A 27,759-nucleotide genomic window follows, 5' to 3' on the forward strand; every position below is an offset into this window, starting at 1 on the left:
GGGGGCACCAAGGCTGGGCGCCAGTCGCTGTCATTGGGGCAAGCCTCTGGTGGTTACTGAAAATTCTTTGCTCCTGCACACCATGGTCCCGCCTGCCTCTTGCACCCACTGCCAGTGCCAGCCCCAACTGCTTCGCACTGTCAGCAGGTGCAAGTGGGGTCAGTGCCATCAGCGCCTGGCAGCGGCGGCATTGGGAGGGGGGCTGCCAGCAGGCAGGGGACCGGGGGTGTGGAGGGAGGGGCCGGGCAGGGACACAGAGGATGGGCTGAGATCCACCCCTGTGCCCAAGGCAGCCTGGCGGCCCACAGTTCCTTTCAAGGTGCACCAATTCGTGCACTGGGCCCCTAGTCCAACTATAAGAGCCCACAACTAAGTGCTTTGAATCCTGTGTTTACAGACCTTCGTCATCATAGCTAAAGTTAAAAGAACTCTGACCATGAGACATTTATTCAACAAATATTGATTACCTGTCTGCTATGTATAAAGCCCTTGACTTGCAATAGATTGTTGTTCGTCAGCGCTATTCTTGTTCTGATTTAACGGAGGAAGAAACAGGCTTGGCAGGGCTGCCTGACTTGCTGGTGAGATCACACAGGTGGTAGTGACGGAGCCAAACCGAAACCCAAAGCTGCCTGATGCCAGAGCCATCCTTTCAATTCCTGGAGTCAGGCTCTCCCTGAACTGTCCTGCCTCTTGTTCCAGTTCAGACAATGTTCAGTTAAAGTCAACAACACAAATCGCCCTCAAAGATCATTTTTAATGCTTCTAAGTATAGAACCCATATTCTTCCAAAGTCTAACTTTGATTTAATGCAATGTAAGTAACAACAAAAATTAAAGTCGACATCATTTTAAAAACCCTATTAAGCAACAATTTTTAGCTAATTATAACAGTTAAACAGACAAACGCCTGTTACATTCATCTTTTTATCAACAATATTGAAGACAGTGTGGACACATGAGAACTACAAAAGGAGATGGGACATGGTGGAGATGGACTCCCGCTGAATCCATAAGACACAGACCTTTGAAAATTGGGCCAGGAAAAGAAAAGACTCTGACTTAGTAGTTACAATAGAAAGAATGAAAATAGAAAAGACTCTAACTTAGTAAGTGGCTGAGAGAGGCAGAATTTGAAGGAAGAAATGGTAATGGGTCAAAGCTAGAAGAATCCAAATGACAAGCCCTTCAGAGTAGACTCTGGTGACAGAATTTGGCTTATGAAAATCATTTCCCCCAAGGTGACCTGTCTTTGAGAGTTTGGAAAACAAAGCAATTCAGAGAGACAAGAGGTCAACCTACAGGGTTCAAAGGCCCCTCCGCTGGGAGGTTCAGGACAGGACTGCTCCCTCCAACAGCAGGAAGCACAAACAACTGCTCACTGGTAAACAATAATGACCATCCCTTTAGGTCCGGACTCAGGCCCGGCTATTTCTGCTTCATTAGCCCTTTCCTTTTCAAATTCCAGAGCGGTCAGAAACTGCAGAGTGTGAGAAGCCCTTTCCCAGAAACTGCCGTGCAAATGAGCCTGTGGGTGAACCATGTGTTCAGAAATTCAAGGGCAATGAGATTCAATCTTATCTGACTTTACCCACGGAGACTGAGGAAAGTTACCCAAATGGCTTGGGCAAGCTGCCCCTCAGTCAGACTACCGAACTGTTTCATTCCTGAAATTCCAACAAAAATAGTGAGCAGAAACAACCTGAACATAGGGAGCTTTCTGGTGATCTAATTTCACAGCCTCCAGAACATCACTTTGTGTGTATATAGAACAGTGATGGCGAACCTATGACACGTCTGTCAGGTGACATGCGAACTCATTTTTTTGTTTGATTTTTCTTTGTTAAATGGCATTTAAATATATAAAATAAATATCAAAAATATAAGTCTTTGTTTTACTATGGTTGCAAATATCAAAAAATTTCTAAATGTGACACGGCACCAGAGTTAAGTTAGGTTTTTCAAAATGCTGACACGCCGAGCTCTAAAGGTTCGCCATCACTGATATAGAATAACGACCCCCAAAGGTGTCCATGTCTCAATGCCTACGCCCTGAGACTACGTTCCATCACATGGCAAAGGGAACGTTTCTGCTGTGATGAAGCTAAGGATTTTAAGATGGGGAGATTAGCCTAGATTATCTGAGTGGGTTCAATGTACCCACTGGGTCCTTACGAAAGGGAGGCTGAGGGGTCAGAGTCAGAGATGGAGATGTGACAATGATGCAGAGCTCAGAGTGACTTTGGGCCACAAGGCAAGGCATGGGGGCAGTTTCTTGGAGCAGGAAAAAGAAAGAGATTTGCCCCCAGAGCCTCACAGAGGGTCCCGGCTCTGCCAACTCATTTTGGATTTCTGATCTCCAGAACGCCAAGGTAATAAATGTGGGTCATTTTGAGTTGCTAGATTTGCAGCAATTTGTTACAGCAGCCATAGGACATTAATATACTTCCCCAACAATAAACTACTCCAACACCCCAACAGCTGATGCATTCAATTTCATAATTAAATCATTATAATTTAAATGTAAATCCCCGTAGGAGGAATAATGGCTTTTTAGCCTTATCATGTGCTTTTTTTGTTTGCTTGTCTTGTGGGGTATTTTTTTTTGAGGGGGTGAGTATATATGAACTATCACATCCCTTTCTGAAAGTTTGAAAGAGAAAGAACTCAGGATTAAATGAGGCCAGAGAAGTACCTGTAGGGGAGGCAATGATGTCTAGAGAAAAGAAAGGGAGGGGAGGAAGCCACTGGAAACATTTTCTATTTCACCATTTTGCCTGGGCTTGACCTTGGGTTTCCCATATGCATTGCTCTCTCTCATGAACCAATTCATTGCCTCCTGATGCTCAACACCATTGTTCCCACCTGATGGCTTTTGCCCCTGCAGTTCCTTTGGCCTTTTTTTTTTTTTTTTTTGAATTGTTTTTATTGATTTTTAGAGACAGAGAGGAAGGGAGAGGGAGACACAGAGAGAAAAACATCCATGGGTTGCCTCCTGCTCGAGTCCTGACCAGGACCTTTTGGTGCATGGACCAGGCTCAATCAACAGAGGCATACTGGCCAGGATGCTGTTTCTTTGACCTTTAATGCAAGCTTTTCCCTTAGACCTTTGTATAGCAGGCTTCCGTTATTCCACCAATTGTCCTTTAGCGTGGCCTTCTCCAACTACTTTGTCCAACCTACCCACTTCTCCTCCTCTGTCTAACACATTACCTTTGTCTATTTCCTTTGTTGCAAGGAGTCACTTTCTGACATTATCTTATCTGGTTTCTAATTTGTGGTCTGTCTCCCCAGCAAGAATATAATCTCTGAGTAGGAAGGAACTTGTCTGTCTCGTTCATCAGTCTCTCTCCAGTATTTAGAATCTTGCCTTGCACACAAGATAAATATCACTGAATGTGTTGAATGAGTGAATGAGTTACATGACACCTGAGCTCTGAAATGTCACCTTCTCAGTTCTCTTCCCTGACCACTTTATTCAACATTGTAACACAGCTCCGGTCCTCCTCAGCTGCTTGCCCTGCATAATTTTTCTTCATAGCACTTATTACCATCTTATGTGTTTAATAATTTGCATCATTTTTAGAATTATTTATCTCTCCCGTTAGACTGGAAGTGCCTTGAGGTAGGGGTTTTTGTCTGTTTTGTACTCTGCTGTGTCCTTAGGCTTAGAACAAGACATAGTAGTCACTCGATAAATATTGAATGAATGAATGAATGAATGAATAGATGGGGCAGAGAGAATTCTCATAAAAATCCAGATTTGGGAATTCTTTTGAAAATGTGGAAAACCCCACAGCATCAGACCCCCTTTCCCAGAAGACAGGAGCTGAGGATGGGCCGTCTGGCTAAGATGGAACAGGGAACTTCCCAGGGGCCACATTCTCCATGACTCCCACCACCTCTGGATGGACGCTGTCTGTTGTGAAAACCATCTTGCTTGCTCTGGATTTATTTTGGAGCAGACAAATATTTCTGTGCCCTTGTCTCTGTTCCACCAATTGTCACAGCGTGGAAATGAAAGGCAATGAAAAACAGACTAAAAGGCCCAGCCATCCATCCTCTCTTGCCCTATACACTTCAAAAATACATTTGCAATTCCCCACACCTGCCATACGTTGGGTCTTTGCATACGGAGATCTCCTCTCTGAATGCCTTTTCCTCCTTCTCTACCTGGAAAACTCCTCCTCCTCCTAAATCTGTGAATGGGATCCTGACGAATCAGGAGGTGAGGATGGAGAGATGAGAAGGGGAAAGGTCATGTGGGACCATTTTTTCCTACATGAAGGAGTTTCCTGGGGTTTCTCTTTTCTGCAAATGGTGGAAAACTGAAGAATTACAAGCCTGTTTCAGAGAGAGGCAGAGAGAGCCTCTTGCCATAGAGCCTGTGAAAGATTGGTATTATATATTTATGTATAATATAGAGAATGTGGTAATTCTGCCATCTGAAGTCAGTCTGTGTTTAGAACATTCGTGGTCTGCGGTAGAAATGAACTTTCCAGCATCAAGCCACATCACCTCCACTGAAATGCTGAACCACTGTAATACTCAAGGTGCCCACTAGGGGCTGATCTCACACAACATTTCTTTACCTAAAACAGCAAGCTCTCCTTTCCCCCATTTCTGACTATTGACTCTTATCCAAACCATTCTCTCAGGCCTTAAAGTCCTTGAAATTCTTTCTTTAACTGGTCTCTAACGTCTGATAGCACCAAATACAGTCAATTCTTCCTTGGGAAATGATGCATTTAGGACTGCTGGGCAGTGGTCCAGCTGAGGTTTATACAATCTCAGGTCATCATTGAGCCTGAAGTTTTGTTTCCTTTGGTAGCTCAGGTAGGTGAGACAAATCAGTCAGCTACAAAGCATGGTTTATCCTTACCTGGATATGTTTTCACACTATCCATGATGAGGAGTAAAAATCACATTTTGAGTGAATGGAACTTGTGCATTCTACAGGAGGTATTCAATTTTTTATTTTAAAAGAGGTTGGACTAGCTGAAAAAATACACAGGTAAAAGGAATGAGGTTATGAAAGCCTATAGAAGCAAGGAGGCAGCTGGAGAGTTCCTCTATTTTTTTCTCCATTACTTTATTAATGTAAGTAAGTAGATAAGATATACAATAAAAAATGTTAATGCCAGGTGTTTTTGTTTGTTTGTTTTTTAATGGGGGGAGAGGGTAGTTTTAGGAGAATGAGAATCACTCGAGAAGTTTTTAAACTACCAATATACAGGCCTCACACCAGAGCAATTTTATCAGAATTCCGCAGTTGGAGTCCAGGCATGCATATTTTTAGAGAGAGTGGAAGGGGGGGGGGGAGAGAGAGAGAGAGAGAAACATCGATGTGAGTGACACATCAATCAGCTGCCTCCCACACACATGCCGGCCTGGCCAGGATCAGGCCTGCAACCCAGGTACATGCCCTTGATGGGGAACTGTACCTGGACCCTTCAATCGTGGACTGACACTCTAACCACTGAGCAACCGTCCAGAGCAGTATGCATATTTTTTAAATAAATCTAGGCAATTCAAGGCACAACAAGGATTGACAAGCACTTATTAGGCTTATTCTGGCCTTAGGTACTTAATAAGCATTTGTTGAAATGAATTTGCAAAATGAGGAGTTTGAACAAAGATACCTTCTAACATTCATTCTAACTCTATAATGATAATTATGCAGCCAACTATAATACATTTTTGGACATGCAAAATAATCCCCCCAGTAATCCCCCTTTTTTGTACGAGAATTAATCTGGCATCTATCTGTTCAACATTCAAGCAGACCAAGGGAATAATTCCACCACCCCTTGATAACCGTTGCAAGACCCATGAGATAAATAAAGAATTACACACCACGGGACTAATATGGAAATTATCTGAGTTTGTGTTACACATATGGCATTGGTCCATCTCAGAGCCTTTTAGCTTATTTGGGTGCATTGTCACAGTGGCTTAAAACTTGGCTGAAATGAAATCTTTTTGTTTCCTTCTACATGATGTCATTCAAACTTTACACTGTTAGCAACACGTAATCTCTTAACTGTCTAACAAGAAATGTGAGTTTGTCTACTAGTGTAAATGTGATCTGGAATTAAGGTCAGGCATAGTAGGACTGTGTCATGACCTCTACCTATGACATCTGAGTGAGACAGAGGATACTTCCTTGGCAACACGACAGCTGATCCCGGGAAGGGGTAAATGGGCTCTTTCTTGGCCCAGGTCTGTGTAAGCATTTGTTCCCTTGCTGTATAGAAATGTGAAACTCTCTTTTGTCTAGAATTTGGGAAGATTAAGTTAAATGTCATTAGAAGCCATATCTTTTCAGAACTTGTATAGCCTTACTGCATAGTCATTTTTTGTTGTTTTTCTTTCAAAAAATACAGAAAGCCAACTGATTGTGTAGCCAACTGAATTGTATACCTGGTAAAAGGTAGGCCCAGGAAAGCAGAAGGCAGGAAAAAATTAATAAAAAAGCCAGCACCATCCATTTGCCTTTCAGAAGATAACAATTATTAAAAAGAAAGGTGAAGAGAAAGGTTCACCTTTTGAAGTAAAAGGTAGGATATTTTTAGTTTGAGTAAAACATAGTTTGAAAGTCAGTCTTTGTTTTCTGAATTATTTTCATTCCCATGGGCATATCTTAGGGAGAAACAAGGGAGGAAACTGGAATCTTTAAGGTGGGGCATTTGCAGAATGGAAACCATTGATTGACCCGATGAGATGACCGTATTTACACAGGAAGAGTATCTTAATTGGTGGATTTAAGGCTCCACCCCTCCCACTCCTTCTCCTTCACACACACACACACACACACACACAGCCCAGCAGGGTGAGACTGTGAGGAGGATTAGGTCCCACAATTTTCTTTGTCTACAGAAATAGTCCCGTATGAACATTTTCAACCCCAGACAACGGCCAGCAGTAGTCTGAGCTAAGACTTATTTTCTGCACATTGGAGATAAGGGGCAATACTCAAGTGGAGGGATAGTCACACACTATGTTCCTTCTAAGAGAGCATCAGGATCCACACAGTACCATCCTCGGGTAGCAAACCTTGGGTAGGAGGGCCTGTCCGGAGGGGGAGCCTGGCAGGTTCCATGGGCGACTCAGAAAAAAGAATGACCAAGAGGACTCAAACTGTGACTTACCCAAGCGCCTGTATCTAAAGGGAAGTGTGAATCCTTGGGAGGGTTTAAGATCCTGTAGGATTCTTTTAGGCAGATAACCCTGATTGGGGCTACAAAGAGTATAGGGTGCAAGATTGCCTGTGGACTCCATCCATGAAATGAACACAAAAGATTGTGATTAACCCCCAGGTGTGAAAGAAACACAAAGCAGGTAACATTTTGCATTAAAGAAAATCCCAGAGAAAATCTCTCCCTCTGTAACAGGGGAGAGGATGGAAGACTTGACACCTAGATCCCACCACAATATGATTCCTGCAGCCCCACAACAGAAACAGAGTAAGCAACTGATTTTGCCTTGCTATCAAATAGTGATTTCTGATTTTAAAGAAGGATTAATTTAATAAAAGGATACATTCTTTCAGCAAAAATGTGCTAAGTGGTTTCTATGTGCAAGGATTCAGAGATGAATAAAGCAATAATTTACCGTCTAGTTGGGTTGAGAATCCAGGTACTTAATTCAATGAAACATTGACTACGATGATGGGTGCAAGATGATGCATGGGTCCAGTGGAAGGAAGTGGCTCTTCTGATTAAGGATTCTGGAGGCAAGCATGGAGCAGGTGGGGTTTTGCCGGGCTTTAACGCTTGGATAGATCTGAAGGGACTGGATGGGGAAGGAGTTTTGACTGGCAAAGAATGAATGGTAGAGAGATGCCACGGAGGCCAAGGTACACCAGAATAAAAAGGATTAGCTAATGCTCTAGAGTCTGATGTCACCGATTTAATAACCAAAAGGCCCCACCTGAGAGGTGAGTTGTCCTTTTGTAGCTCATTAAAATGTTATGATATATTAATATTTCATGATCATAATATTGATATTTGTAATTAAAATCCTAATAAGAACATATTTATATAGAGAGAATGGACCTAGTTTATTTTACATAGAACACCCCCCCCCCAAAAAAAATTCTTCATATGATTAAATACCAAGTCAAGAAAAAAAAATGTGGACTGGCTTAAATATTTAAAGAGATTGAGGTCACTTGTAGTTTCTTGCCAAGTGTAGAGCCATTGGATTCTAGAAAAAATGAGAAGCTGGTTGTTCATAATAATAAACCACAAAGTTAAAGATTTACCACATACTGCATTAAAAACCAATAGCTGGTACAAGCTGGTACCGTGTATTTATTTCTGAAATGAGAAACTAGACACACCTGCTATTAGCAAATAATGACATGATACTGTGAAAAGAACAGCCGGGAAAACATACCAGAGCTGCTTAGTCACGTCATTTCATCAGGCCGGAATTACTTCTGGGCTCCGCTGAGAATTCTGAGGTACTTCGGAATTCTCTAGACCAGGAGTTCCCAACAGGGGGGCAATTCTGTCCCCAGGGAACATTTGGCAATGTCTGGAGACATTTTGGGTTGTCACAACTGGAGAAGTTACTACCAGCATTTCATGGATAGGGGCCAGTTATGCTACCTGAAATGCATAGACAGCCCCCACCATCAAAAAGAGAATTACCTGGCCCAAAATGTCAACAGTACTGAGGTTGAGATCTCTCCTCTAGACTACAAACCATTTGACACAAAAATGAGTTCTCCAAAAGCATTCATCTCCAAATTCCTGACTCTGAATCCCACATCAGTTCTGAAGATTTTCTGTACAATCACTGCCCAGAAATCCACATCCACCCTAGTTCTGAAGTTGTCAAGTGGAGAGCAGTGACCTGAATTCGATTCCTCATGTGACAATTTCCTGAGGGACCTCTGGTTGTTTAACCACTTGGTGGCTTAGGCTCCCCATCTATAGAATTGAGGAAATAATAGTCACTATCTCACAAAGTTGATGAAATGTTTAAACAAACAAATGTGAAGTGCTTAGAATAGGGTCTGTCTGGCCCAAAAAATTCAATAAATGTAAACATATTGTTATTATTATTACTTGGCACAAAGAGAAATTTAATGATTTGCATTTATCTAGATCAGTTCCCATAAGTTCAGTTATGTGAATAATAACTTTATTTCCAAGTTATCATCTAAACTTCTATTTACTCAAGATTTTTCTTAAAATTATCATACTCTAGAAACTTTTTGAGTCCTTCACAGATTTGATGTCTTATTTGTATTTTTCTAAATATATATAAAATCATGCAAGGTTGTTTGAAATCATCTCAGGTGCCCCATTGGTAGATGTGCCATAATTAGATAGCCAACCCCTTTCTAGTGGACTTTTTGTCATTCATTTGTCTGCTCAACATCTAAACATTGTACTAATCCTGCTGGAAAGGCAGAGTCCATCTCCAGTCAAAGAAGCTCTATGTGACAAGTTTTCTCTTTCCCAGCTGCCTTTGCAGTTGACATGAACATGTGACCTCAGCTTCACCAATCAGACATGCTAGTGCCTGAGTCTGACTCAGGAGTTAGTGACCAAAAGCAGCAGGTACTGTGTCAATCATCTCAGTCTCAACAAGATGAGCTCTCATGGCCACAGAGACGATGCCTTGGGAGACTAGGGGGCAGAGATTTTCTCACTGGTCCAAGATTGCCCAATAGCAAGTAAATTCCCGGAATTGCAAATGCAAATGCAAATGCTAGAGGAAGTAGGCAAGTCATGAACATGAGTAATATGATCCAGGTCAGGGGGGAGTGGTGACTGTGGGAATGTCAGACTTTCATCTAAAGTGTGCCCATGTGTTTCATGTGGGCTCATAAGTTCTAATTTTTCAAGAGAAACAGGAATTCTAAGTTTTATGTGAAACTGATGGGCAACCAATTCAAACAAACAAATGAAAACCCATCGTGTGGGACAACATTGACGAGCTCATGCATTCAGTCCTCAGGCCACCTCTATGCAAACAACAGGGTATCCCTAAATCCTCTCACCTTTCACCTGCTCCACAGTGGAAGGTTCGATTGAGAGAAAAGTAAAGCAACCTTCTTACTAATATTCAAGTAACAATAATATTAAGTAAAAATGTCATTAGAAATAATATTAATATTATTAAGTAATGTTGTTACTTAATGTCAATGTTATTAAGAAACTAGTGGCCTGGTGCATGGATTTGTGCACATTAAAAGAAAATTAATTAGAAGAAATATTTTAATATTGCTATTTGCCCTTTCTCTATAATAGAAGTGTCAACCAAATTCACGATTGACAATGACAGCTCGAAACACAGGTGTGTGATTGGCACCAGCAAGAGCTTTATATGTATCGTGCATGCGTGAGTCAACGTTCCTTTTTAAATGGCCAGTGCACATCATATGTACCAGCTGGTCAGTCGATGGACATGCAGTTGGTCACTTAGCCTTTTATATATAGAGAGAGATAACATTACTTAATATTATTAAGTGGCAATAAAAATCAGTAACTGAAATATTAGTAAGACTTCAAGATTTCCACATTTTCCACTTGCCTTCCAAGTAGAAGCCTTATTCCCTGAATAAGTTTCATGTCTGTCCTTTTGCTCATTTCATCTTCCTTCATCAACCATACTTTGCCCAACTACTTTTCCCTTTAAACCCTATCCAAGGGTCACCTTCTTCTAGAAGCCCTTCATGATTTCCTCTCCCTTTTACTCCTCTCCCACTCATCTACCTTAGGTACTCCATGGCACTCAGGGATAATAGTCTATAAATTTTTAAAAAATAATCTCGTAGCCCCCATTCTCTAGAAAACAGATAGATAAAGCTTGCATGCTAAAACCACAGTTCATTGCTTAGTCCTGTGTGCCACCTCTCAAGAGGCAATATAAAACTACTGTGACTCCAAACAGTTATGTGGGGTAAGAGGAGTGAGAAATCTATTGGCTCTTTCCTGTCTTCAGCCTCTCATTGGTGACCTGAGGCATAGACTCCCCAGCCCAGTTGCACAGAGGCCTGCTTCTATGGCACCTTCCACAATGAGATGGTGAATGCATGTCTTCTCAATAATGATGCAATCAATGACCCCAATAACGACTTTATCACTTCTATCTTTAGTGCTTAGCACATAGTAGGGGGGTAGGTGAGTTCAGCAGATTTTATGAAACATCTAGTCTTGGCAAGTGGAACGAAGCACAGAGGTGGGTAATAATAACCTTGAAATACCAAGCCCATCTTTCAACTCAATATCACAATTTTAACAAATGTTTATGTGTTCGTCAGGGTTCTCCAGAGAAATAGAACCAATACTGACATACATTTATATGATATGAATTGGGCCACACAGTTATGGAGGCCAAAATGTCCCACAATCTGCCCCCTGCAAGTCAGAGACCCAGGAAAGCTGGTGGTGTAATTCAGTCCAAGCCAGAAAGCCTGAGAACCAAAACTCCAATGGCCCAGAGCGAGAGAAAATGGCCATCCCAGCTCAAGGAGAGAGAGAGGAAGTGGCCCTTCCTTCATCTCTTTGTTCTATTCAGATGCTCACATGAATGAGGGCAAACCTTCTCTTTATCCACGCCTACTGGATCAAATGCTAATCTCTTCTGGAAATACTCTCACAGACACACCCAGAAATAATGTTTTACCAGCTGGCACACTTACCAACCCAAGGCACACTGATCTCTGGCCTTCCTCTCCATTCCAACCCCTCTCTGGCCTCTCAGGTACCGCAGGACAAGCTTACCTTGGGTAGTGGCTCTAGACAAAATTCCACCAAATTAAAAGCTCTGCAGCGTATATAATATCTATCATTAAGCACCTGCAATTTTACTATTGCCTATGTAATGCAGTTGATTTTTCTACAAGGTTGTTTGTTTTTAATATCTTTTCATTGATCTCAGAGAGGAAGGGAGAGGGAGAGAGAGACAGAAACATCCATGATGAGAGAGAATCATTGATCATGTGCTTCCTGCACACCCCTCACTGGGGATTGAGCCCGCAACCCAGGCATGTGCCCCGACCAGGAATTGAAACGTGACTTCCTGGTTTATAAGTCGATGCTCAATCACTGAGCCACACCAGCTGGACTACAAGAAGGTTTTTGTATATCTTTTCAACCAACTAAAAATGTTCCTTTTTAATGGTCTTTATTATACTAATTTGTTTGAAACACTTGTTCTCAACAGGGTTTCCCTGCACTGAATCAACAACAAATGAATATTTTTATATTGAAAATGAGTTCCCATCTAAATGGGATTTTTATATTTGCTACAGTGGAAAAAGAACCATTTGCAATTTTTATCGTTGTTTATTTTGTGCATCTACTTAGCACATAATTACTTTTCGTCTGTGTGTTTGTTTTCTCAGTTATCTACTAAACATCTTTGGGGTACACAGCACCCCAACATCCACTCACTGATCATTCAATCCTCCTTGGGATTAAAATGAGTATTAACAAAATAAATTATGGAAGAGAAATTGTCAGCGCATCTAAGGTACTAATTAAATTCTGAGTAATGCTTGATCACATCGGTTACTTTAAGAATTCTATCTCTAAAAGTAGTCTTGACTATCAGGAAAGGATAGGAAACCTTAGTTATCTGGTAAAAAGCGATGTGTCACCTTCATCACTTTACCTTTTGGCATTTCTATGGCATATTGGTCAGCAGGTGATTCGTCAGCTTTTTGTTCTAACAATGATTCATCTGTTATCACTATATTGGGTTTATATGACAAGTTTCTACAGCCTTTAAAGAGAGTTCGGGGACATTTGTGAGATCTGAAATGCAGGCCGAGGGAAGACTTTCATGGAACAGCTTTCCGCAATCTACCTTTTGCCATGTGTGGATCGTCAAATAAAGCCGAGCGGCCTCCTGAGTGGAGCCCACACATGCTGGTCCTTGGGAGAGCAAAGGGCCTCGGAACAAAGAACTTGCAACATGTACCTTCTTTAGAGCAAGTTCAGGGCTTGAAGTCAGCCAGCGATACAGAGCCAACACGGGGAGTTCAAAAGGCAAGAACGCTCCTTATCTCGGGCATCTTAGCCATGGTGTGCCCTTGTCAAGTAAAATTTAATTTCTAACGTGGAACAGGCTTTCAGATGTCATAAATGTAATCGGAGTCTGCAGATGGGGATCTTGCATCTCACGACGGCTTAGCCCAGAATCATGAAATGAAAAGTCAGAAATAAAATTTTTCTTTTTTTGCACATTAACACTGGCAATGCTAACCTTACGCAAATTTTTGGAACAACAACAACAAAAAAATGTGGGTTTTTTCATTGATGTGAATACATTTTAATAAGAAAGGGCAAGGTAAATTGTCCAAGGAATCTTGAGATGGGAGGGACTTTACAAGGTACTGTCTAACCCCACACTTTAGAGTTATAACAACGGGGCAGAGCGCCTGGTGAGTGAGGCGGCCAGAGGGACCCATCCGCCCTTGGAGTGACATTGTGAGCGGCCACCTGCTCTACCTCATCCAAAATCAAGCTGACTCCAATTATAATAAAATCTCTTTATACAAAAACAAAATTAAATTTGCTAAATTGAAAAAATTAGCCCATCTGGGTGTGGCTCAGCTGTTGAGCATTGACCCAGGAACCAAAAGGTCACCAGTTCGGTTCTCGGTCAAGGCACATGCCTGGGTTGCGGGCTTGACCCTCCTTAGGGGGCGTGCAGGAGGCAGCCGATCGATTATTCTCTCTCATCATTGATGTGTCTATCTCTCTCTCTCCCGCTCCCTTCCTCTCTATGGAATTAATAAAAACATATTTTTTAAAAAATTAAAATAAATAAAAATTCATTATTAATTAGTAATGAAAAAGTAAAACTATCTGAGAAAAGATTGCTTCATTCACATGACATGTATATTCTTAAAAACCTGTAAAGTCCATTTTTACAAATAAAATGTATTTTTAGACCCTTTGCTCGCTTCACAGATTGCATTCGGCATAGTTAACTACTCACCTTCTCGAAACACTGTCTTGCCTTCCTAGACTTCACTTTCTTCCCATTGTCCTCAGTGTGAGTCACTGCTCCTTCTCTGCCTCCTGTGCTGCCTCCTCCACTCCCGCTGTCCAGCAGGTGAGCGCCAGCACACCTAAGGCACACCTGGGACCTCTCCTTTTCTCCTCTCTCCTCTGCACAGCCTCACCCTTTTCAAAATCTGTAAGCATGTTGTTTGTGTCGTTGTCGACTTCGTTATGTTTCCCCCAATAGAATGTAAGCTCCACCGGGCTCAGACTTGGTCCTGTGACCACCGATCCCCGGTGTCTAGCAGAGCACCTGCGCGTAACAGACACTCAATAAATTAACTGTTTCATTCATGAAGTAACCAGTGGGTTAGAATGCACAAGTGAATCAATCCCCTTTGAAAGAAACAATTTAAGAATTATAGGGTCATCTTGGGGTGTGTAGGTGACAGCCCAGTCTTCCTAACCTGCATTGGTTTAAAGCAGCGGTTCTCAACCTGTGGGTCGAGACCCCTTTGGGGGTCGAACGACCCTTTCACAGGGGTCGCCTAAGACCATCCTGCATATCAGATATTTACATTACGATTCATAACAGTAGCAAAATTACAGTTATGAAGTAGCAACGAAAATAATTTTATGGTTGGGGGTCACAACATGAGGAACTGTATTTAAAGGGCCAGAAGTTGAGAACCACTGGTTTAAAGTGAGGAAAACCTATGTACACACACACACACACACACACACACACACACACACCCCACACACTTTTCCCAGCGAAAGTATTCATTCATTTTAAGAAATTTTTGCATGAATTAAATCGGTGCTCAGGAAATGTGTATATCCCTTGGAGTTCTTCATAACAAAATCTGGCCAATGGGAGACAGCGTTCCATTGCTCTCAGTCACTCAACAAATACCTGTTGAAAGGCAGTTGTCGTTATTTCCATGTGACAAGTGCCATCCAAGGCTGTGGGAAGTCCTATTTTGGGGTGAGAACATGTAAACAGGGAAACAAAAAATAATGTTCCCTTTAGGCCTAAGGAGATTTGGGGTGAGGCTCAATTTTGGGGAAAAGTCCAGAATAAAAGGGACTCTCATATCCTGGTGGTGGGAAGGATTTTATCCATTGGGGTTTTTATTATCTGTCCTATAAATACCTGAAATACAAAAATGCAGCCAAACTCTAAATGCATTCATTTTTTTTTTTTTTGCCATAAAATTAAGAATTTCATCTGACATTCCTCCCTGTAGTTTACTCCCACAAATCAGCGGAGATCGTAAAAGCTATTTCTAGTGAGAGAAGAACAGTGTGGGGAAAAAAACGTCTTGTGCTTGGTAGACTTTAGAGCTGTAAGGAATCTCAGGAATACTAGAAATTAAGCAGGACGCATATTTAGTGAAACGCCTTAAGAAACAAAATAATAAAGCAGGTGAGGGCTGACCGGGAGGAGGCAGCCTGCATCCAATGCTGCATATTCTTCATTTGTTTCATCTTGTTTTTATCACTTTCTCTGATGAACCATCCAACCCCTTTGATGGCCTCTTTCTTCTTTCCACCCAAAATAGGCTTTCCGAGCCCGTCCCTTGTCTTTGATTCTCCTCCATGTGCTCTACCTCAGCACGTCTCCAGACTCTCACACCCCCTGGGGATGGCTCTCAGCTCTGGCTCTATCCCTGACTTCTCAGCCAAACCCAGTTCCTCTTCCTCCTCCTGCCCACTGAACTCTTCTCTTTGGGGGTCTTCCAGTTGCTGTAACCAAGTGTCACAAATTGGGTGGCTTAAGGCAACAGAAATGTATTGTCTCACAGTTCTGGGGCCAGAAGTCCAGATCAAAGTGCTGGCAAGTCCATGCTCCCTCTGAAACCTGTAGAGGAGAATCCTGCCACGCTCCCGCCCCCCGCCCCCTGGCTCTTCCAGGCGTCTGGTGGTGGCCATCAGTCCTTGGTCTTCCTTGACTTGTAGCTAAATCACCCCAGTCTCTGCCTCTATCATGACATGGCCTTCTCCCGTGTGTGTGCGTGTCTTCATGGCAATTGCCTCTTCTTATAAAGACTCCAGTGAGCGCTGGCTGGTGTTTCTCAGTGTTTAAAGCACCAGCCCTAGCACTGAGGGGTCATGGGTTTGACCTCTCTGGTCAAGAGCATGTGCCTGGGTTGCAGGTTTATTGCCCGGCCCTGGTTGGGGTGTGTGGAGGAGGCAGCCAATCGATGTCTCTCTCACCTCTCTCTCTCTCTCTCTCTCTCTCTCTCTCTCTCCCCCCCCCTTCCTCCTCCCTTCCATTCTCTCTAAAAAGCAATGGGAAAAAAATATCCTCAGGTGAGGAATTTTAAAAATAAATAAATAAAGACCAGTTACAATGGACCACCCTAAGGAACTCTTCTTAACTTGATTATATCTGCAAAGACCCTGTTTCTAAATAGAGTCACCTTCAGGGGTACTGAGGGTTATGACCTCAATGTGTCCTGGGGGCAAGGGGCGGGGAAATATAATTTAACTGCTAATAGATGTATGAGTAACATTTTAAGGAAGTGTTAGAAACTTCACCTTGGCAGGCGGAACAGGAAGGACTCTGGCAGGACTGATTTGTGACTTGCTGTGGAGACCACAAGGTTAGGGGGGATTGAGAACCTGGGCTGCCATTCCCACTGTGAGAGCCACCAAAACCCAAGAGGTGGAAATCAGTGGGCCCAGTCTATCAAAGATATTACACAGCACCTGTTAATGTAGAATTGCTAAATATTTAAAATGATACAAAAAAAAAAAAAAAACACCTTCAAAACCCCTCTCAATCTCTTCTGTGCCTTCTCTACCCCTGTCGTGTCTTTCACCTTCTCTCCCACGCATTCCCCACCTTCCCTCTGGGCCTCCAGCCCTGACATCCTCCGAGAAATTCCTGGGGCCTTCTCCTTCCCCTGCTGTTGCTTGGAATTACCCCGGCCACCTTACTACATACCCATCCGACTGCGGAGGAGAAAAGAAGGGGGTGCTCTTAGGAATAGTGTGTTTCAGTCCATTCCAAACTTGACTCTGGGCAAATCTGAATAACTAAGAAAAATTAAAATAAAACAGTGTCAGCTTCTTCCTGGGCCTCTAAGCTTTGTGTCTCTCACCTCCCTGGGGCCATGAACTGTACCAGGATGTTCTTTGCACATTTCCTGTGCTCAGTAACTCAGCATCCTGGAACAGAACTTATCTCCACATTGAACACTGCACATCCGATCGCCCTGTTCCTCCTGGACTTTGAGCTTCAACAGTCCGGGAGGTGGGACAGGAAGGGAGGGAGGGAGAGAGACCTCATTGATCAAGGGTTCTAGGAGGTTTAGTGATGCAAAGGTTGATTCACGGAGGTGGGGCAGGGAGGACTTGGCCCTGAGAAGTCTGAGGCCGGGAAAAGGAGACAGTGATGGTCGGAGCGCAAATTAGACACTCGAGACAAAATAATACTGAAGGGTCAACGCGTTAGTTGTAACTTCTGTCTTCTTGTCTCCACCCCCCTTCCTGGAGGGGAGTCTTGTCTTGTTTACCAGCGTCTTTCCAGCACTCACCCTCTTGCCCTGCCTGGCACACAGCAGACGCCAGTCTCTGTGACCATCTTTCGTGTCTTCTAATTTGCAAAGCTCTTCCCTATTGCTGAGCCTTAGCACAAACTAAAAACACTTGGTTTGATCTGGACCACTTTCTCTTTCAAATGACGGCTCCTTTTCATGCTTTGGTTCACAGCTTAAATGTTAGCTCCTGGAAGAACACACGTTCTATTTAAAGTAAATTGCGCGCGAGCACACACACACACACACACAAACACCACATGCCCGTGCTAGCCGTTATCACAGCATCCTATTTATTGTTTTCATAGCCCATTCCACAATCTGCAATGGTGTGTTTCTTGTCTAGCTCCTCTACTTGCCTGTAGGTGCTAGGAAGAGAAAATTCACATTCATCTTATTCATTGTTGTAGCCCCAGCAACCAGCACATCCAAAGGCTTTCAATAGATAAAGGTTAAGAAACAAAAGAATGAATATATACACTCAGAATTTAATAAACCTGTCAGAATTTTAATACGCTATTACACAGGAATTTTGGCATAAACTAAAAATGGCATCTTAGGCCAGAAGAGGAAAGATGAATTATTTATTAACTGTCTAGGATCGATTGAATAACCCAAATGAAAGCTGACTCTATTCCTTCCTTACTCTATATCAAAATCAGTTCCAAATGCATCGAAGATGTAAGCCTTAAAAAATGAAGTCAGTAAAAGAACATGAAGAAAATGTACAAGAAGTTTTAATCATCTTAATGCAGAGATGTTTTTCTAAGCAAGCCAAAGAAGGGACGATTGATATAGATAAATACATAAACACTTAACACTTTCTTCACACCCACACATACACATTCAAAACATACTCAGAGACAAAAGATAAACAACAAAATAATTGTTACACTTGACAAAAGCCCTGATCTTATTATAAACCTCGTGTTGTTGCATACAAATGATAAAAACACTAATAACTCAAAATAAATACAAAGGACATAAGCAGACCACAGAAAAATTCATGCAAAATGGCTTTAAAAAAATGGGATATAGAATTTTAAGAATATCAAAGGAAAGGAATGTACATTAAAAAGTGAGGTAACCATTTTTCATCTTTGAAATAGGCAGAAATGAAAAACCTTAATAATGTTTAGTGTTGGCCAATATGTGGAGAAATTCGCACTGGCATATTATCAGGGGGGCATACATTCTGTCTTTTGAAAGTCAGCCTCATCGGGTCAGCTGGTCTTTGAGCATTTTTATGTCTGTGCGAAGGACAATTTGGCAACACTTACTGGCATTTTAAATGCACATACTCTTTGGACAGCAGTTGTAGAATAAAATAAGATTTTATTCTACAGACAAACATGGACACATATGCAAAGATTCATGCAGAAGACCAAAACAACCGAAATGACCTTGAATAGTGGACTGATGAAATAAGGTTTGGTTCATACCCATAATAAGCTACCATATGGTCACTGGGGGAAAATATGCCAATGACATGTATGTCTTTAATATAGTGAAGCAGACAAGATATGGAACAGAATGCATTGTATAAACTCGTTTGTTGAGAGAGAAAAAAGCAGTCCAGAGATAACAGACAAACAAATAAATAGACAGACAGATACACATTTCTGGAAGGTATTCACAAGAAACCACTAGGGGAGGGGCTGGGAGGTCAGGAGGGTTATTTTGCATGATAAATTTTCATATTATGAGCAAAAAAATTTACTAAGTGCACATATTATTTTTTAAAATTTAAAAACCAGCTAAATTATAATGTTATTAGCATAACTCAGTGTAGCCCTCAAAAAGATTTTCTGTTCTAGTAAAAGTGATGTTAGTAAAATAGAAAGATTTTTCAGTCTGGTTAGTGCTTTTACTATTACAAGGTATAAAATTTTAAATGAACACCCAAAATTTAAAAAAAAAAATACACACACTTTCAATAACCTAAAAGACAGGTTTAGTCCTTTAGTTGTGATTAGATTATTAAACTTAAAAACCCTACACTTGATTTACTAATAAATATTTCATTATAAAAAGGGCCTGCCAAGGCAGCTTGGACAGGTTAAGCTCATTTGTAGATATGGCCACTCCCGACCCATCCCCAACAGTGTATTCAAATTCAGTGCCAAAGGTTACTTATTAAACTCAAGAGATCGTATGTCCTGGGAAAACCATTATCAACTTGGCCTTTAGGAGAGCTGATCTCTTCATAAAATACAGAACAAATACCTCAGAAAAACGAAAATGGGCAATCATCATGTAAGTATTTATTGCCTTTGGGAATCGAATACAGTTTTCCTTTTGGTTATATAGCATGTGTAGAAATTTAAACTATGAAATCATAATTAATACTTTTATACTTTATGATTGTGATGACTCCTTATGACTGATTTTCACAACAGCATATCATGCTTTTAAAATGCAGTTAGAATGTATTCTCCGCCCCCCCACCCCCGTTAGTCAAAAATCTCTTAGGAGGGAGATTAAGGTGATGATGAAGATTCTTTCAGGGAAGTGTTTAAAATGAGGTGCTTTGCAGAGAGCAAAATGGTTAATATGTATTTGTGGAATGAATGACTAGCTCTGTTAGTAGCAAAGATGCACAAAAGTTCATAGACTGATCATCAGAGTTCTGCAGGGAAGGCATGGTTCTTGCAAAGATCAGTAGACCAAGGTAAAAATATTCCTACAAGGCCATATAACTTGGATTAAAAGCTGAAAATATTCCAGTATTATTTCTAAACAGCATCAAATATCCAGATATTTTTGCAAATATCTAGGAAATGGACTCAATATTTTACCTTTCTTCTGAAATACCTAGGCTCATGTGAAAAAAAAGTGTCTAAATCACTGATAACTAACAACTGACTAAAATACTACCATTTGGAACCAACTATGCACAAGGCAGGTCAGAGTAAAATCTTGAAAAATAAATAGCTGAAACTGTTACAGTAAGACTTTTCTAAGGTTTTGGTGCACCTACTATGGCTTCCCATAGCAACAAAATGATTTCTTGTGTGAGCACGAGGAGCAAAGAGAATAAAACTCCAAAATGTTCTGGAAACTCTAACTTGGTTTATATGGGTTTTTTCCTTTGCTATAAATTAAACGTGCACTCATATGGTTGCAAACCTACAAGTTTCTTCTTCAGAGAGGCATTATTTTTTAAATCATCTGTAAATAACATTACATACTAGCCAAGATTATGAGCCCTCTAGTCAGTATATCTTTCAGAGAAACTGAAACCTATTCCTCTCCCCTGGCAGTTTAGTAAGGCATCTCATCCCTTGAAAGTCAACCCACAGGGAGATGGCCTTTGTGAGTGGTCTAGCATTTTTACGTATTTCTCTTTTGATTCTTCAGAGCCAGTCGTACTGCCTCTCAGAGGGCAGTCAGCAGTTGCCCAAAGGGGACACCACACCCTCGGCAGCCGTGCAGCCGCTCAGCCGCCCGTCAGGGAGTGGACAGCCAGAGCCCCAACAGCCTGTAAGCACGTTTTCCCTCCAAACCATAGGTATGACTGGGCTTTCGTATGAGCCCAGTGTTACTCGCCACCACTTGTCTTACCGGTCCCTCTGCCATCCTCCAGTCTGAAAATGTCATCACCAGGCATTACTTCCAAGCAAGGAAACATTTCCCCCAGAAAATGCTTGCTATGATATTTTCAGCTAATTTAAAAATGTAATCTAAGCACTGAGCTTACATTTCCAACAGTGTCCCCTTAACAGTGCCTTAAGATGCAGAGCATGAGGCTACAATACGGCCACTAGGACATTTTTGAAAATACTAACAGAATTTAAGGTGTGCCCAAAGAATGAATCTGTTTGAAGACTATGTTGCTAAATGAGTAGATGCAAAACTTTTTGAAAGTACAAAACATTGTTCCAGTAATGACTTTAATGACTTGCATTAGAAAGTTACTTGAGCTCAGCTGGTGTGCATTGGTGGTTGAGCATGGACATATGAACCAGGAGGTCACGGTTCGATTCCTGGTCAGGGCACATGCCTGGGTTGTGAGCTCGGTCTTCAGTAGGGGGCATGCAAGTTCCTTTAAAAAAAGAAAGTAACTTGAATATAAATTTAGGACAATGCTTGTAGTTCTGAAGCAACTATATAACCAAAACAAATTTTAAAAAATTAAATACTAGTAAAACATAAGCTGATGGTGTGCAAATGTATGTTCTTGCTGTCATGTAATAGATGATGTTATTTTGCTGAGATTAAATGGTCTTGCTCAATGTGAAAACAGCCCTGATTGCTATGATGTGCTGTGTGACTTCTTAGTTCTCCTACCACGTTTCTCTATCCAAACTACTGATAAACTTTTGTTTATAAGACTCTCTGCAATACAGTTGGGCCTCCTCTTGGCTGAAATGCGTATTTGAAACCTCCCTCTGTTTTCTGTTCTTTTATCATTATCCTGCACAATTAAAGTATGGCTATTTGGCATATATACAATCATAAGTAGACACACAAATGCAGGCATTGAAATAATGAGTCTTGGTCATGATTGGCCATCCTGATGATGTAATATGCTTTATATTTGTTTTTAAGTTATCGGCTTTCATTATACTATTTAAGAAGCCTACCAGGAGAGGTTTGAATCCCCACGAATATGCCCACAGACCAGGATTCTACAGATAACTGTTTGGCAAATATTGCTCTAAAGCCAACAGTCTTGGCCAGGAGATTACATTTTCCAAGGTACTATAATATGAAATACTAGCCAATTCTAAAAACTGAAAATTACTTTTTTGCTTTGTGCTTTACCCCCATTCTTTTGTCATGAGTAATGATTTTTTTAAAAACTAAAGACCTAGTGTTTGTGACTCGCCTATTTGGAGCAGTAATAAGATACTGGGTTGTTATCATTTGCTAAGTCACACCATTTTCAAAGAGTCTGCTGAGCCTAGAGGGCATATCCTTGTATATCCTTGTGCTCAATGACTTTGTTATTTGCCTAGAAAAATAAGATCCACAGAAAAATATGCTTCGCTTTAGCCAAATGACACTCCAATATACCATGTGCATTGTTTTCAAGAGAATCGGAATCTAGAGGGAAAGAGAGTACTGAGATAGAGTGACATAGAGTGTGGCTGCAGGGTATTGGTGGAGTAATAGAGAGGGTGTGAGATATAGGGGGACCACTGATATATATGGGAAAAAATCACAAACTTAAGAGGACTAATAATTTCTGGAAAATTACTTTGAAGACCCACTAGACAGGATTACAGTCTAGTCTTGCTACTCAAAGTGCGGTCTCTGGAAGAGTGGCAGCACCCACATTTTTGCCTGGGTGCTTATTAGAAATGGAGACTCTCAGGCCCACCCAGACCTACTGAGTCAAAACTCTGCATTTTTAGCAAGATCCTCAAGTGATTGCACTGAACTGGAGAACAAGTTCTCCAACTGCACACTGGGGAGTTCTAGAAATCACAGATGTCTGAGTCCCACCCCCAGAGAGTCTGAATTCATTGGGGCCTGGGCATTGGGATTGGCGACTGTTCCCCAGGCGATGTTAATGGGCAGCAGAGTTTGAGGAACACGGACCTGGAGCACACCAGCACCCATACAAGGACAGATCAGCACCCGGCCCACAAAGGCAGGTGTCATTGTGAGTGTCCATAAATGAAAACTATGAGCCTGTGAATGTGGGAACATCTGCTCAGCAACCTGCCATGGTGTTTGTGAACATGCCACGTTTATGACTTCCTTGTGCCAACATAAATATTGTCTAAAAGGGAGAGCAGTTTGGGACTTGCAGCAGGTAAACACCAGGCAAATTCAGATGAAGGTGGATAGGAACACCTGGGAGTCACGTGACACAAGGGGAATAGGTCTGGATTCCCAAGAAAAGGAGGGAGGCTCTGGAGGTAGGTAAAAATGTGATGGGAATTTGGGATAAAAGGGAGTGTCGTTTTAACTGAGAGTATGTGTTAAAATATGACCCCAAAAGCCAAAGAAATGTAGTGAACCCCAAGCAGAAACCGGCCTAGACCAGGCAGCCATACCTCTCTTATCAGGAAAACTTTTATTTCAGAAAGTTAGTCCTCAGAACACCACCATGAGTGTAAGAGGAAACTAAAAGGCCCTTGAACGTCAAATTATGGCATCTACTACAGCATACCGTCTTTGATTGGAACAAAAAGAAAGATAAAAATGTTTTTAAAAATTTAAAGAAATAATTAATAGGTTTGGATCCAATGCACATTTAAACTCCCTTCCCAGGGGAAATAATAAGATCCATTGTTTTGATTGTGATTGAGACAGAAATTTGCTCAAAGCAAATTTAGCTATTTCACCTTGTTTCCTTTTCAGCAAATCAGAACTTGTTCATATCATTGATTATGCTCTACTACACAGCACCGTTCAGTGCTGCACTGGCCCAGCTCAGCCCCCAATATTTTCTCTTTTCAATTCCATCTGATCCACTTATCATTGACTCTTGAGGATTCCAGAGCACACTAGCTTCTTTTTTTTCCTGCAGGCAATGAATCCTGAGTTCATACCTTCATTAAATTGGCAAAGAAAACAGCCTTTGGCAATAGAAGAAGGAAATGGATAATTCTTTTCTAGTGAGAAAAGTACGTCATTTTTCATAACTCTTGAAGGCATGGTTTCTTTACGGTTGAGAAATAGCCATCATCTCCCCACTACCACACTATCCTCCAGGTTCACTTTTGTTGATGCAATACAGCAGTAATTGGATAGCTAGAGGTTTAACACTCTTCAGGGGTCTCTAACTCCCCAAACAATCTGTGGACAACCTCAAAGCAGACAGTATTTTCACCAGGACACAAAATCTTATTTCCAGACAATGCATGTTATTCTGCCTCTAGAAGGAAGTCTGAGTTCTCTGGCCCAACATAATACTAAAGGGCCCCTAAGAATGAGTCAGCTGAGGCTGCTGGTGGAGGCTGTGATGCCTCCAACAACTGTGATGCAGACAAAGAAGCAGAGGGGTGATGACAGGCTTCTCCCTTTGGACGGACTTTGACTCCAGCTCTTCCTCCTAGTGACCTCATCCCTGCATTCGTCTTTCAGATTTGTCACCGGGGCTGCTTAAAAAAAGCTAAAGACACCATGGTCCTCTTCTAATCTTCCCTTTTAGGTAACTACCACAGTTTGCTCGTTGTGACTGGGATCTTGCTTTAGTCGGTACCTATGTGCCATTCACCAGGAGAAGCTCAGCCTTCTCAACACCTTTTAAACTAACGTGTTGACAGAATTGTTACAACCACTAGGCCAAGGTTGCAGACCCTTAGCACCTTAGATCTTGGCACTATTGACATTTGGAGCCAGAGGATTCTTTGTTGTGAGAGGCTGTCCTGTGCCTTGTAGGATTTTTGGCAGAATTCCTGGCCTCTCTGACTGGATGCCAGTAGCACCTCCCCTATTTGTGACAACTGAAAATGCCTCTACATATTGCCAAGTGTCCCCAGGGAGGCAAAATCGCTCCTGGTTGGTTAAGAATCACTTCATTGGACACAGATGGGAAAGCAAGGCTATTGGGTAGGAGATGACCCCATAATATCTTTATCTGGCTGAATTTCCACCAGCAACCATGAATTTCTGCTCGCTCCTCTGGCCCAGGCATTCCCCCACACTGACTGCCTCTTTCATCACCAGGTAAAAGTCGACTCATCTCGAACATGGACCCTTGTAGCCCTGTTGGTGACAATAGAAACTGAGAGGCAGCGGTCCCCCCCCCCCCCCCCCCCAAAGGCTGTTAGCACATTAGTAACTGCTGAGGACCAGGGTGAGAGGGCTTTTCTGCAGGAATACCCAGGAATGAGGCTGCGGAGCTGTTGTTTCTCCTGCCTAGATGAGCAAGGCTCACCTAGAAAGATACTGAGTGAAACTCACCTCTCTGTTTGGGCGCAGCCTCCATTCAATCTCCCTATACCAGAGCCCACTGCACTGTAGGCCCATCTCATCGTATGCTCTTCTAAGTATATTGTCAGTACTTTCAGGAATAACGGCGCCTAAAGATCTTCTTAAGGTCAGGTCTCAACCCCATAGTCACCTTTGACTGGTAAATATCACATTGACTGATAAATATCACACTGACAGGTACAACCCAGGGCATAGCCTAAGAAAGCTTATTTTTCTGGAAACGACCTAACTATATTAATCTTCATCAAAAGATGTTCTTAATATGACAACATTTAAGTAACCTCAAACTTAGGAGAAAGATCATTTTTTAATCTAGAACGTTTCACTCAATTTTCATAGTCATTAGCAACATATGTAAGTAAATCATATTGAGATGTGATCCTAGCCAATGTTTTGTTTTGCTTTGTTTTTCCAGCCTTATCTGCCAATGATGCAAATATTCCTACTCATTTAGACTGATGGCCAATACTTAATTTATATATGGCATTTTGAGATTGCGTCTTTGAAAAGATGGATCAATAGCAATAAACAGCTCCGTGCATTCTCAGCACCCTGCTAAGGTTGAGCAGAGCCCAGGTTTCCTAACATACTTTCCTAGCTATCTGGTCTACCTCCTGATTAATAGATTTCTAAAGGGGGGTACAAGTGGGAAGAGGATCTAAGAATGGAGGAATTGGCTTTGCCATTAATCATTGTGACCATGGAGAATCTTAATTAAAATGGAGCAATAACTACATGGTATAATGCCAAATATTCTTCTAAGATTGAAACTGTGCCTAAATATAGCCAACAGAGTATACTGAAATATATTTTTTTCTATTTAATGGCTTTATTTTTACTCTGACGAGCATTTGAGTAGATTTTGATTTAAAAACCCCCTAAAAGCAAGACTTTATCAAATTTACTGTTCCAAAGAAACTGTACCCAACAAACAATTAACTTAATAAAACAGTATCCCACTAATCATCTAAGATTCATGTTTAAAAATGTGAATGGTCCCTCTGTTCTGTTTCAAATTGCCCATCCATGTCTACTGAACATGTCTATGTAAATGTCACAAGGATAATTTCTGGCTCTGAATCCATGAACTTTAATAGCACAACACTGCATTCATACTAACTGGTTTCAAATACAAATAAATGATCAGTTAGAGGTTTAAAAAATTATCCTGAGAGAGAAGAGTTTAGGGTTTTTCCATAAGCAAGCAGGTGACCCTGGGAAGACTTAACAAGCAGGTCTCAGTTTATCTGTAAAATATGGGGATTGGTACATTCACTGTTTCTCAAACTTCAGATGCCAATATGACCTTTACACAGCTAGTAGGTGATGGAATTCAAACACAATCTGGATCCAGGATTATATATATTATGTGCCACATCTTTTTTTTAATCTATTGTGAATAACAACAGAATGAATCACATTGCCTTATTTCATCTTCCTGAGATTCTGCTGGGTAGGGCAGGAATTGGTCCCAGTTTACAGATGAGAAGCAGAAAATGTGATTCCGTTTGGCTCAGAAGAAATATTGGGAGCAGACCTAGACAGTAAGGCCTCTCCACACACACTCTTTGCCCACAGGAGAGGCCTTTGATTTTTATTTCACTTCCTTGTGTTTCATGGTCAAGAACATTTATAATCCCACAATCTATGCAAGGGGTCCTTGGCTTCCCTGGTCATCAGAGAAGCAGCAGGTCTCAACTGGTGTTTCTGTAAAAAGACCAGCATTCTAAGAATTGAACTGAGCTTTTCTACCATTAAATTAAAAAAGTTTTTTTTGACAGGGACAAAAAAATTGGTGAATAAGTTAATAGTGGAGTTTTTGGATCCAGATTGTGTAGGTCTGAATTCCATCACTTACTAGCTGCATGACTTCAGGCAAGTTATTCACCTCTTTATGTCTTGGTTTTCTCATCTGCAAAATAGGAGATAATAATACCGACCTCTTAGGATAAATGAGTTATTATATGTAAATTGTTTGGACCAGTGCCTGGCACATAGTGTTTTATAGTCTGCTGTCATTCTCAATTTTATGTGTTTCTCCCATAAATTTCTCTTAAACTCTAAGCTACTACTTATCAATAAGTACAAAATGGGTTCTGATTTTGGACAAAAAATGTAATCAGTTTTAAAGGTGCCTCATAAAGCACCATGTCAAGAGCTCATTCAACACTCCATGGGAATCAGGTCAAGGTGGGAGGAAGTGATAAGAATAACATGGAGCACTCACCACCTGCCAAGCACTTTTTTTATTATATATATTTTATTGATTTTTTACAGAGAGGAAGGGAGAGCGATAGAGAGCTAGAAACATCGATGAGAGAGAAACATCGATCAGCTGCCTCCTGTACA

The 27,759-nt window shown here is 41.4% G+C and overlaps 1 protein-coding gene across 2 annotated transcripts in view; it reads left to right on the plus strand.

Annotated features, from left to right (window-relative positions):
- The first annotated feature begins 19,663 nt into the window (after positions 1-19,663).
- Positions 19,664-27,759, plus strand: part of ANXA13 (annexin A13) — a 42,444-nt gene continuing 34,348 nt past the window's right edge. Inside the window, exons 1-2 of one of the 2 annotated variants that reach the window (XM_070392015.1) lie at positions 19,664-19,773; positions 20,878-21,000. In XM_070392015.1, the coding sequence (XP_070248116.1) occupies positions 19,759-19,773; positions 20,878-21,000 (138 nt within the window). In that variant the 5' untranslated portion in view covers positions 19,664-19,758. The remainder of the gene's footprint in view (positions 19,774-20,877; positions 21,001-27,759) is intronic. The other variant, XM_070392016.1, reaches the window with a different exon arrangement.

Source organism: Myotis yumanensis, unplaced genomic scaffold, assembly GCF_028538775.1.
Source record: "Myotis yumanensis isolate MYYU_CA2020_CCGP unplaced genomic scaffold, mMyoYum1.0.hap1 SCAF_15, whole genome shotgun sequence".
NCBI lineage: Eukaryota > Metazoa > Chordata > Mammalia > Chiroptera > Vespertilionidae > Myotis > Myotis yumanensis.